The following is a 13,211-nucleotide window of genomic DNA, read 5'->3' on the forward strand; positions in this document are numbered from 1 at the left end:
TAAAGTCACGGGGGCTGCTGCAGCTAGAGAGGGCGAGTTCAAGGACCTGCTTTCTGGGAGGAAGGAAAATTAAATGTCATGCTTCAGGACATCAAACTGATGGCTGGAGGGATCCAGGAAGGGCACGGCTCCCCCTTTGATGTGGAGTAATGGACATCATGTTGGAGAGCTGCAGCATGCGGCTCTTTGCCCCGCACCTTTGAAGTCTCAGGTGCTGGTCACCACAAGAGACGGGAAAATAAAATATACATCAACCCCAGAACTTCCAGCTGTCTGCAGCTCACCCAGTCCAGGGAGAGCACCAGCTCTCTGTGTTATTTCTGTATAATACACCAAACATGAAAAGGAGGAACAGTTCCTTTGTCTGTTGGACAATGGCTGCTCTCTCAAGGGCCGTGTTCCCATCCAGAGCGATCACGGCTGCCTTAATGAGGGCCATGCAATGAAGTTTGCTTCCTGCAGCCCTCTCACCAAACCATCACACCAATTCCAACCCTCATTCCTCTGCCTTAGGATCAGTCTCCAAAGTACTCATCAGCCAGATGGATTTTCCTCAGGAAAAAGAAGCCTGATGCACTTCAGCACTACTTGCTTTTGAAAAACACCCAAGACTTTCATTTCCTGCCTTCCACAGAAGAGCTCAATCCCGGTGATTAAGCTTTAGCATCCACCTCCAGAAACACAATCTCCGACACGCCACCGTGGACAACTCCAACAAAACACGAGGCAGTTTAACTCACACATGCTCAGCAGCTGAAATGCCTTTCCTCCCCTTTCTCCTGCTTCCAAGCCCATGGCAGCGGGCCTTTTTCCCCTGCTTCTCCTATGTACACAGTGCAGGTTAATTAAGCCAGACCTAGGACTAGTTTTAGGACTAGTACAGACCCTTACCTCTATGCTTTGCACCTTAATTAGTGCCAGTATTTTATTAAATAAATATATATGTTAAATATATATAAATATATATATTAAATAAATATAAAATGCCTAATTTTATTGTGTTTTTCCTTCTCCATTCAGCCAGCAAAATTCAGAGATTGAAGGAAAAAGAAAAGTCAAGCCTTTGGAATCTTAATGTGGATAAATGTGGTGAAAATAGCATTTTACAGGTGAACTACCTGAAGCATTCTGCACCTCATCACTCTGTGCAGTGCTGGATAAAAGCAGTGTGATATTCCACCTCTTATTTTAAGCCACTTTTTTAGTTTTTCAAACCCTGCCTCCGAGGAAAATCCTGATACTGGAACAGCACCTTTTCCAAGCAGCACCGCTCTCAAATCTACACTCTTACTGCTGCCTGCAATTTTGAATCAAATTCAGAGGCACAGATCTCAGTCAAACACAGACCCTCTGCTAGGAAATGTTGTTTATTTCTATGTTCAGAGTCTTGCATGTGATTGATTGGGCAGCTTCAACACCGGCAGAGGAGGAGGGACAAAAGAGAAGGAATGAATAATCCCTTCAAGCAGGGCCAGGCTTCCTTGTTTTTAAAGCCCCAAGGTTTGGGGTTAAGTGTATCAGAAGCTCAAGTTTCATCTGCTCTGACCCTGAGCCAGGGGACTTTTCCCTGCACCCTTGGCAAAAGCCAAAATCTTTTAATCTGGCCAGAACCGACTGCATTTGCAGTTCTGCTGAAATTCTGGGCTAAACCTTAACAACAACAACTAGGGACTTTAAAGGGCTGGTTTGCAAAACTTGAGCCATTCTCTGGGTTTTTCCAGAACTGACAGCACATGCTTCCCACCCTGCCTGCAGCCAGGAGCTGAGGAACACTGAACATGCCACACTATTACTACACCACCAGGGCCTGAAAATAAACCCGATTCACAGTACTGAGCTGAGTGATGCAAGAAGTGTAGGTTAAAAATGGAATAAAAGCAGAAGTGAAAGGGAAATAACATCATGAGTCGCTCTTATTTGGGCGTTGTGGATTCCCCCCCCTTTCCTTTTCCTTTTCCCAGGGAACACATCACGTTGCAAACTGTTCATTCACAAAGTAAGAGCCTGACATTTGGGGAAGAAGGCGGACTTTGAAATCAGTCCCCATCACCCAGCACAGGGCTTGAGGAGTTGCATGGAAAATCAACTTTCAGCTGTTGCTAAGGGCACTAAAGAAGCAGAAAGGATTTTGGAGGAGAAAAGTTGGCTGTCAGGATACAGGAAGAGCAATTAAGATTTTTTGCTTTAAATCTTGGTGGGGAGATCACAGAATCCCAGGGTGGCTTGGGCTGGGAGGGACCTTAAAGCCCATCTTGTTCCACTCCTGCCGTGGCCAGGGACACCTTCCACTGGCCCAGGCTGCTCCATCCCGGCTGTGAACACTTCCAAGGGATGGGGATCAACGCCTATTTTGCACTTGTGTTTTCCACCAGACAAACACAGGACTGCACTCATCATTTTCCTCCACAGGTAAGCAAACACCCTTTGGTCTCTTTGCCTCCCCAAGACAAGCTGAAATCACCAGCTCACCTCATTTTTCCCAACCTGCAGGCACAGCCTCCTGTATGACAGGAGGAGGGGAGGCTGGCAGGGAGCCTGGAGTAGATCACTGATGGCACGAGATTATGGAGGGACTGGAGAAGGTGGAGGAAACAGAGCCAGCATTGCATTTGGCACTCTGTCCTTCAGGAGCACTGGCTCCCCCCCTGCCTTGCCTCCAAATCAGCTCTGTCGCAGCCTGGGACTCGCTCTGTGTGCCTGCAGCCACAGCTCCAGGGCTGTGCTGCTGCTGTGTGTGCAGGGTATTTTTGCTCAGAGGAAGGGACAAGCAGGACAAGAGGGATGACTCAGTGTGCTCCTCGAGGAAGGAAGGATGTTATGGAGCACCCAAATGGGGATGAATGCAGAGCCCACGCTTACGGATTTGCAGGGACAGGAAATAAAATCACAGAATCATCACCATGGAATGGTTTGGGTTTTGGAAGAGACCTTAAAGCTCACCTCATGGGTAGGCAGGGACACCTTCCACTATCCCAGGGCCTCCAAGCCCTGTCCAACCTGGCCTTGGACACTTCCAGGGATGGGGCTGCCACAGCTGTTCTGGGCAACATATCCCATATCCCATCTCCCACTGCTCCCAGCCTAAAGCCGTGCCCTCTTTTCCGTGCCCTCGCAGAACAGCTCAGAGTAAAACAAACCAGTGAGCAGAGCCCTCCCCAGCCCAGAGCCCCCCAAAAGCTCACCTGTTGTGAACCTTGGCTTAGTGGGTGGCTCCTGCACGGACATGGGGAAGGTGGCTGAGGCAGGGGAGGACTGTGCCCGGGACAGGGGCCGGTGTCCCCCGAAGGACACGGGCATGCCGGCCGCCTCCAGCGACGCCTGGTAGTTCCTCAGCTGGTGAATCCGCTGCTGCTCCAGGAGCAGGGCTTGCTGTGGGCAAGAGAAACAGGCATTTGCTGAAAGGACCTTCCCAAAAGTGTTTTTGAAGGCTCTCAGGCTTGGACTTCTTTCCCTCACGTGCAGCAAAGGGAGATGTGACATTTCTGGGGCCGAGTCAGAGAGGCACAGCACACGGAGCCCCAGCCTGAGCCTGCTGTACACTGACAGGGTCACTGCCAGGGGCAGCTCCATCCTTCCCCACAGCTCCCTCATCTTCCTCCCCCTGTGCTCCCACCCCACTGCTCTGGACATTTAACAATGAAACAGTCCAGGCCATGGACTGAGTCCCACTCAACTGGATCCCAGGCTGGTTCTCTCTGCAGCCACACCATCAGCTGGACAGGCTCCTGGTCAGAAGGGATGGCTGTTCCATCCCATTCCCTCTCTAAATTCCCTCCTGCTCTGAGAAAAACAGTTGCAAAGGAGATACTATTTTAAAGACTTCTGAGGTGTGACCATGGATTCAGGATTAAGGTGGAGAGGCTACAGCTTCAGAGGAATGGTATCACTGATAATGGTCCATCATCAGCAACTCAGAATTAGAAAATCCCAGGATGGTTTGAGCCTTAAAGCTCATCTCTGCCATGGGCAGGAACACCTTTCACTATCCCAGGTTGCTCCAAGCCCCATCCAACCTGGCCTTGGACACTTCCAGGGAAGAGGTGGCCACAGCTTTCCTGGGCAAATGTAGCACCTGAGCAACATCCCAACGACATTCCTGGAGGAAATGGACCAGCTCCATTACACTGTGCTCACTTGTTATTGGATTTATCACCTCCAATCCACAAGCCTGGGGTGTTTTCCCTCAAAAGTGAGCCTGGCTGGAGTAATTCCGAAACGGGAACACCCTCCACTTGTCCCCTGTTCCCTTATGTGCAGTCTTTCTCTGGAGAAATTAGTTTTAAATCATTAAACCAAAATACAGTCTCCTGCTGGTAGCTAGTGCTCAGAAATGTTAGGATACACTTTATCTTCCCAAAGAGACAGAAGTGTTTCAGTGGCTCAGTAAACATTGTGACTGTGTTTTGTGCAGGTGATCCACACTTTCCTCCCCAGGGTTTGCCAGCTGGCAGGTGATTCCAGGGAAGGAATCCCTGATTTTACACGGCCTTCCTGGAAGCACCCAACCCTCGGGAGCTGTTTCCCCTCAGAGCAGCACGAGGTGACTCCCGAGCCCAAACCCAGGCCTCACGCCCAGCCAAGCGCCAGACCTGGCGGAAGAGCAGCTCCTGCTCCGCCTGCCTCTGCCCGGCCTCCAGCTCCTGCTGCGGCTCTGCCTCCTCCTCGTCGCTCTCGATGGGCTCCTGCTTGACCTGCACCACGCTGCCCAGCGCCGGGGGCTCCTTGTGGCCCGCGGCCCGCTCGCCGTAGGGCTCCTCCAGCAGCGCCTGGTGCTCCCGCAGCTCCTCCTCCGTCTCCTCGGGGTGGCTCTCGTGCTGCCGCGCCGGCTCGGCGGGTTTGGAGATGATCTGAAAGAACCCCAAACTCATCAGAGCCGCCTCCCGCCGCGGGGAACGCTGGCTCTGCTCGGCTCTGCTCTCCGGGAGCAGCTCGGAGTTATTGTGTCTCACAAGGCGAAACAAGGGCAGGGTAACCCTGGCGTCGAGGGCTCCGAAATCCCTTGTCCCCAGTGATGACACCCCCTTATTCTCCACTTCATCCTCTCTCTGAAGGAATAAGAGGCTCTTGTTCCTGCACGCCTCCAGATGCTCCTCCATTCACAAACCCGCAGAGCAGCCGTCGAGATGTTTGGCAATTAAATTCTGAAAGAATACGGGGGACACAAACCCTCCAACACGGCTTTTGCTGCCTGTTTGCTCAACATCACCTCGAATCACTCCCTGAATTTTTTCTGTGAGGCTGAAATAATGATTACTTGACAATCTGCACTCTTATGGAGCTGGTTAAGAGGAAACTCAGGACATGCAGCTGAGAGCAAACCTCAAGAGCGGCATTGTTCTAAGCTGACCTTCCTAAGCAGACCCAGGAAACGTCTCGGAGAGGAGCTCCTAAACCTCAAGGAACAATTGAATTTTCACTGTCATTCACTCAGGCTTTTTGTAAGCTCTTTAGCAAGATAAAATTCACAGTTCTCTGTCTCAGATTGCTTACGATTTTTATTTGGGATTTTAAAAAAACCCCAAATGTGACCTGGTTTTAACTCCAGAGTAGGAAAACCAATCCATTTCCTCCCTTTCAAAGAGCTCAGGCTGCCCCTGTTTCACAGGCTTATAAAGAAACTGCTGCACTTTGAAAGTTGTCAGGGCAAGGTTTAATGAGGATTAGGTCATCGGTATGGTAAGCAATATTGATTTTAAATCTAATAAAGCTAAATCAAAACATGGTTATTGAACACATGCAGGACAAGGGACTATTTGTCAGTAACTTGCTCTTTGAAGAACAGTGGCTCCAATCTGGAACTAAGCCTTTTTTCCCCCAAAAGCAGGAAAGAAGGCTCTGGCATTTAACCTAAGCAAGGCAGAGGGGCAGGAATGGAGTTGAATCTGGCAAGGAACACGAAGAAAGAAAAAAGGAAGGCTAAAGAGATCCTGGTGCCACTGCTGAATGAGGGAAGGCACCTGCTGGCACATGAGATAGAATTAATGCCTTACCTAAGACAATCCTTCACAAATCCCAGGACTCTGACACCACAGGAAAAGTCTCGAACAAGGAAAACTTCCCTTGGTGAAGGAATAACAACTTAAAAGACCTGGACATCCCTGAGTCCTGGGACTCTCACAGGTTGCACTCACAGGTGATGGGACTGGAAGCCATGGGCACAAATTAAAACCCATAAAATTCTTTTCGAACACAATAAAACTTTTTTTTTTTTTCCTCTGAGGTTGGTCAAAAACTTGAACAGGTTCTTCATAGAGGTTCTGGAATCTCCATCCCTGGAGATCCTTGGGCAACCTGTTGGGGGGGGGGGGCAATGCCCTCAGTGACCTCAGGAGGTCCCTGCAAAGATTCAGGGATCAAAACCCCTGAAGGATTTTTGTGAGGTTCCCCTGCCCCCCCCCCCCCAGTTTAATTCCTTTTAACACACACTGAATAACCAAACCACATTAAGCTAAAAGTTCTTCTACCAATTTTCTTTAAGCCCTCTTAGGCTTGATGAATATTATCTGTTTTAAAGATAATTAAATTATCATAAACCATCTGCTGCTTGGTTTTTTTTTTCTCCCTGCTTGGATCGAAGGTCTCAAGCTTTTGAACTTCATGCCTTTTGAACTTCTGAACTGCACGAGGTAATTGCTGGGAAAAATAACTTACAGTGCCACTGTCATACCTAAACGGGAATGAGAGGCAGTGTAGTTCCCTGGAAGTTTTAAATTATTCCTACTCCTTAAAAATGTAAGAATTAAATGACAGCCACGGTGAAGGCTGAGAAGACCAAGAGGTCGATGGCAAGGACATTTCAGACATTCTGTCTGCAAAGGCAATCTCCTGGTCTGCCACTAGTTCCAGTTGTTGCAACCCCACCCTCAAAGGAAGATTTTGCAGAGAAGACACTTTCTAACCAACAAATTCCACATAAAACACTCAGTATCTGCATGCCAGGCCCATCCAAACTCCCTAAAAATCTTCCATTTGTGCAGTTTTACGAGCACGTGTTCATGCCATTTAAAATCTGAGGGAATAAAAGTGTGAGGGGCTGCCTGGAATGGCAGCACTGAGAATGCTTGTAAATATATCTGAAATAGTAAGCACAAAGCACCATAAATAACCTCTCCATCCCTTAATTAGCTGTCTGGCTTCCTCTGCCACGAGGTTACTCCTCTGTTTTCATACCCAGTGGCCTCTGGCTGTCACAAGCTGCCACCATAAACCTCTGGTAAAGGCACTGCCTCTCCAGCCTCGGGCAGACAACAACTTCACTCCAGAATAAATTACAGCTCTCTAGTCACAAGCATTTTTAAAAGGCTCCATGCAGCTGGCAAGATTTCTCCTCCACAGCTTTGAAATACAAAGAACAGAAATTAAAAAAAAACCAAACCAACAAACAACAAAACCAACCAACCAAACAAAAAAACCCCACCAAAACACAACAACTACAGCAACAAAAACCAGAACCAAAACCCAGAAAAAAACCAAAAAAAAAAAGAACCAAAAAAACACCACAGCAAAAAAACCACATAGCAAAGTCAGGCCATAAATACAGGGGAAACCAAAGAGTTCATCGATTTTCTGTGGAACATTTAATGAGGGTAAAAAAAGCTGCATTTTTCCCTAGTGACATTTCAGCTAGCATTGGATTTGTCCAGCAGATGTGATAAATAGAACCACAGACTCATTAAGGATGGAGAAGACCTTCAAGACCATCAAATCCCACCTCTGAGCATCGCCATGCCCATCACTTCTCCAGGACACCTTCTCCACAGTGGCAAATTCCTGGGACACTGAAGACTTTGAAGGTCCTACCACCAGGTTAGAGACATCTATTTACACATCAGAGATCAATGAGGAGTCCCCAGCAGAAAAACCATGGCATTCCAGAACGGTTTGGGCTGGATGGGACCCTGATCCCCACTGATGAGGTGGCACCAAAGGTCAGAAAGCCAGAGGAAGAGAAGAGCCAGGAAGCAAAGGAGGAAGTCAGCTCAGCCCTGACCATGCCAGGATGTGCAGAAGCCGGCAGAACCCTCCCTTTCCTCCCTCTGGAGGTGAAGGACGAAGGAAGAAAGAGAACAGCTCCTGGACAGCTGGAGACACAGCTTTGATGCAAATGAGTAAAAAACAGGAAAGAAGGCCGAACTCGTTCAACTCGGCATGGCTCTTCCCATGTTCCCTCTGGGTTCTGATCTTTAACTTTTATGGACTAAGGAGAAACAAGAGATGGTAAGGGATGATGGGGAGAGGCTGACTTGGGCACCAGAGTCCCTGGCAGAGCCTTCTGCAGCAGCCAAAGCCTACAGAAATCTCTTGATTTGGTTTTTTCCCGCTGCAGTGATGCGACAGCAGGGGAAAAACAACTGTCTGAAGCAGTCTCAGTCCTACAGCTGGAAGGACCAGGAGACTGTGGAGCTTTGGTGCTTGGAGGAGAGGGAACAACCCACCTGCAAGGCTGGATGGGGCATGGAGCAGAACAACTTCTGATCTTACAAATCACAGAACCCTTAAGGTTCGAGAAGCCCTCTCACACAATCAAGTCCAACTGCTCTCCCAGCACTGCCAAAGCCACCCCAAACCCTGTCCCCAGGTTGTCTGAACACTTCCAGGGACGGTGACTCCCCCACTGCCTGGGCAGCCTGTGCCAGTGCCTGAGCTCCCTTTCAATGCAGAAATTTTTTCTGATCTTTTCCAGCCTAAACCTCCCCTGGCACTTCCCTGTTGAACATTAAAGATGAAAACAGGTGGGAAACAGAAGCACAGGCTGATGGTGGAATATCAGCTCAATGAGAATCACAGAATGGTTTGGGTTGGAAGGGATCTTAAAGTTCATCCCATTCCACCCCTGCCAGGGGCAGGGACACCTTCCACTCTCCCAGGTTGCTCCAAGCCCCATCCTGCCTGGCCTGGGACACTTCCAGGGAAGCAGGGGCAGCCACAGCTACTCAGATGGTTATTCTTCATATTTTCATGTAAAACAACACATTTTTCCTTAGTTGTCTTCCTGGAAACAGCAGGACTTGTTTTGGCTGCAGTCCCCTCAAAAATTTCATCTGCTGCAGACACCTAACAGGGAACGTTTAGGGCCAAAATCTCAACATTTGGAAAATCACATGGAGTTAAGAAAAGCCTGATTTATGAGTATATAAATATATAAAATACTTCAGGAGTATTATTTACGGGAAATCCGCAAATAAAAAAATTACCAGGCAGTGCTAGCGGACCTGTTAATAATGAAATAATCTTTTATTTTATTTATTTTATTTTTAGTCCTGCCCTTAACTCTCCTACACACACAAGGGTCCTAAAATATCCCCAATCTGGGAAAAGTCTTTTCCCATGTCAGCACTTGGATGCCATCCCATGGGATAAATCCGCCACACGCACGCAGCACTAGCACTGAAGTGATTTTAACTCATGACTCCTATAAATCAAACACAGAGAAATCAGTTTAATTAAACCCTCTCTGCCTGATTTTGCTGTGGAGAGAGACAAATTTTGCTGTGGACAAAGCTGGAAGTCAGAGTGCTCCAGTGGCTCTCCAGCTCCTGGGAGGTCCAGGAGAAAGTCGGAATGAGCTCAGCGGATACGTCACATCCAAGGCTTTGGAAAAGCTTTAAAATCCTTCACGCAAAAAATCCCTCCAGCTGACAACTTCCCCGAACAAAGAACCCCAGCTCACTGCCCCACACCCATGGCCCTGGTGCCAGGGAGTGTTTGGAGGGGGAGGAAATGGGATCCCTGCGGAGCAGCAGCTCCCCAGGGCCCCGTGTGCGGGGCTGAGCCGGGGCCAGGGCTGGCACCCGCGGTGGCAGCGCTCCAGGAGGACAGCATTGACGTCAGTGACTTGTGTAACCATCCTGCCTCAGCCCGGCCCATCCACAAGGGTTTGGGGGTGGTGTGGGGGGGTTGTGGCTCCTCTCACTCTTTGATCCAGCCCTTGGCAGTTGTGTTTTCTCACAGGACTGGAACGGTGGAAACATTTGGAGGAAGCTCTGCCGCAAACGGAACAGCAGCGATCTCAACGGCCGCCTGCTGCGGGCTTGTCCTGAGCCCCAGAGCTGCTGCTGGAATTACTGCTGTCCTAAAGAAAGCCTCCACTGGAGCTCCTTGGGAGGAGTGTTTAGAAACCCTCAAAACAGAACAAATCCCAGAGTAGCTTGGGTGGGATCTTAGAGATGATGCAGTTCTATCCCCTACCATGGGCAGGGACACCTCCCACTGTCCCAGGCAGCTCCAAGGCCCGCCTTGGGCATTGCCAGGGATGCAGGGGCAGCCACAGCTGCTCTGGGCACCCTGTGCCAGGGCCTGCCCACCCTCCCAGGGAACAATCCCTTCCCAATATCCCAGCCATCCCTGCCCTCTGGCAGTGGGAGCCATTCCCTGTGCCCTGTCCCTCCATCCCTTGTCCCCAGTCCCTCTCCAGCTCTCATGGAGCCCCTGGAAGGGGCACTGGAAGGGCTCTAGTTCTCCCTGGAGCCTTCTCTTCTCCAGGTGAATGCCTCTAAGTCTCTCAGCCTTTCAGCAAATGTTTCAGGGTAACTTCCCTCACAAATACACCCTGGTGTTGTCATGTCTGAGAGAGGTCCAAGGGTGAGAGGCCCAGGGATGCTGGAGGTAGAGCCCACAAACACACCTGCACTAGAGACCCCGAAATCGCACGCTTGAGGCTGCTGTGGAAGAAAACCGGCATCGAAAGCTCTGTGCCTACCTTGTTGATGTGCAGCTGCTGCTGCTGGAACTGCTGTTTGTGTTTCTCCAGGAACTGCTGGTGCTGCTGCTGGATCACCAGCTGCTGGAGGGCCTGGGCGTTCTGGGGCAGGGGAGCGGACTGGGTGCGCCCGAGCGGGCGGTGCTGCCGCAGCTTGTGGATCGAAGGGGAGACCCTGTCTCCACCCACCAGGGGCTGTGCGTGCAGGGGCAGTCCTGAAAGATACCAGTCTGAAGATAATATGGAGGAAAAAACAGCAGAGGAGAAACAAAAGGAAGAAGAAAGGAAGGGAGAAAACGGCTGTTGAGTAACGCTGACGGTGACAGTGATACCATGTCAAACCCAGCCACCTCGCCATCTACAGCTGGAGCTGCCTTGAGAGAGAGCAGATAAATTAATCACCCCTGCACAGAGCAATGCTTTGCTTGCTTTGAGTTTTGTATCTGCTTGGTGACTCAGAGACCCTCTGGAAGCATCTCATTTCTTGAAACCAGCAACACCTTACTGACCTTTCTGTCGCTACATGAGACCACAGTGGTCTGGAGTTTAAACCTCACAGCTCACCTTGGTTTAGGGACTGATCTCAGGTTCCATTCAAGCTGCACGAACCAGCTGCCTTCCTAGCATGGCTAGGGCTGCAGTCACTTTTGGGCAAGAAGCCCTCTGCTCTCCTCAGGCTTTGGTTTAGGAGAGGGAGAAGCTGCCCAGAAGTCTGCAGCCAGATAGATGCTGAGGATTATAAACACCTTGGCCTTTGTGTCCCAGGATGTGACCTCCTTCCCCACCAATTCACACAACTGCCCCAGTGGAAGGAGCTGACTCATGGGAAAGCCTCTTTTCTCAGTGGACTAACAGAGTTGCTCCCACTCTCTGCTTTTTCTGAAAGGGATCATGTGAAAGGGTATTTGATTTTATAAATGCACGTTCCTGCAGATGTCGGTGTGCACACACACAGGTCTGTGTATGAATACATGGATCATTGGGAAAGATGTGTTCCTTTTCCCTGAGAGCACAGCTCCTCCTCCCAAAAGTTCAAATCAGACAGCAGAGCTTGCAGAGGATATTTTGGAAGACTACCTTCCTCCGAGGCAATGGCCAAGGTGCTCCTGGAAAAGCTTTCTAGGAGACACCATGTTCACAGAATCCTGGAACAGCTGGGCTTGGGAGGGACCTCCACCCCCTTCCATGGGCAGGAACATCTTCCACTATCCCAGGCTGCTCCAAGCCCTGAGTATGTTCCATCAGGAATAAGGAACATCAGCACATGTACCACAACATGGAGGATACTACCCTGAGTAACCATTCCCAAAAGGAATGGCACAGCTAAGGAATTCTAGTCCAGCTTCCCAAAGTGTCTGTGTCTACCTTCCAGCCCAGAGAGAGCCATCATGGCTAATTCTGCAGCTGTCAGGGGACTATCTCCAGCGCTCAAGGCTCTCCAGCAGAATCCTAATAAACTCCGCTTTATTTCCAAGGAGTTTCCAAATACGAGCTGCAGTTGGCAGCCGCTGCACTCAAGGCTTTGGGGAGCGTGTGTGAGCTCACTGCCTCTCAGCTGCTGCTCTGGAACATGTGTTTCCCTGTGCTGACTCTTTCTCCTGAGTGCTGGGCTGTAACACGTTGTACTCGCTCAGCAAGCCCCACACGGAGCAGGTGGAGTAGAAGGAATTTACTTGGAAGCAAACACAGTATGCTGGAAACTGAGGGAAGCAAACACCACACCTCTCTGCAGCAGCCTCCCCGTATCACTGTGCTTCCAAGCTTACCCCAACCCCATGGATATTCCTGGGGTTTGGATGTACAACCAGCCATGAGCTGCAACGCTGCAAGGGCTGACACCTCCCAAGAACTTCCAACAGAAATGGAAGGAAGGGAAGGAAAACCAGCACGTCACTGACTGAGGCAGAACATCCTTTGTCCCAGCACCACACACAGGAAACCAGGAACGCATCCCAGTGGGAATTATTGCTTTGAATCCAGCTTATTTATAGCTACAGGCCTTCCCACAGGTAGTTCATTCTGAAAACGCAGCACCGGGAGTGACTCACGGCAATTAACATCCTGCAAAGGGAACGCACACAAACAAATACAATCTGCTGGCAGGCAGCTGCTTGTGCCACGGTTTTGCTATTTATATTAATGATGGAAAGGAAGTGTTTTAACCTGTGATTTTCTTCGTATTTTCATGGAATAGAAACAATCCATGGAAAACAGGAGTCGTTAAGATGCAATGGTTTTGCCCTCACTTTGATCTGAACTGGTCAGAACTCTAAACAGAATTCTCAACTTTTACCAACCAACCTTTGCTGTCCTGATGGAATAACAGTATTTATTTTCATCTCACCAAAATGAGGTGGGAGATCCAGTTCTGGAAAAATCACCCCTAATCAATGAATCAACAAACCAAGGTTTTATGTTCCACCTGCAGGGTGTACAGGTGATGCAGGACCTAGAGGCTGCCTTGACAACAGCCCAACAGATCCCTGCTGGTTTCCTCTCTTTTCCAGGTGCC

General features: G+C 49.6%; 1 protein-coding gene across 7 annotated transcripts in view; it reads right to left on the reverse strand.

Moving 5' to 3' along the window:
• The window catches only part of HDAC4 (histone deacetylase 4), a 179,010-nt gene that overhangs the window by 34,829 nt on the left and 130,970 nt on the right, over positions 1 to 13,211 (reverse strand). For 5 of the 7 annotated variants that reach the window (XM_084209702.1, XM_084209704.1, XM_084209700.1 and 2 more), the window contains 3 exons: positions 10,700 to 10,929; positions 4,590 to 4,847; positions 3,183 to 3,369 (listed from right to left, as the gene is read on the reverse strand). In XM_084209702.1, coding sequence (XP_084065828.1) covers positions 3,183 to 3,369; positions 4,590 to 4,847; positions 10,700 to 10,929 — 675 coding nt within the window. The remainder of the gene's footprint in view (positions 1 to 3,182; positions 3,370 to 4,589; positions 4,848 to 10,699; positions 10,930 to 13,211) is intronic. The other 2 variants (XM_084209706.1, XM_084209705.1) reach the window with 1 other exon arrangement.

The sequence above is a fragment of the Fringilla coelebs genome, assembly GCF_963513975.1.
Source record: "Fringilla coelebs genome assembly, chromosome: 7".
NCBI lineage: Eukaryota > Metazoa > Chordata > Aves > Passeriformes > Fringillidae > Fringilla > Fringilla coelebs.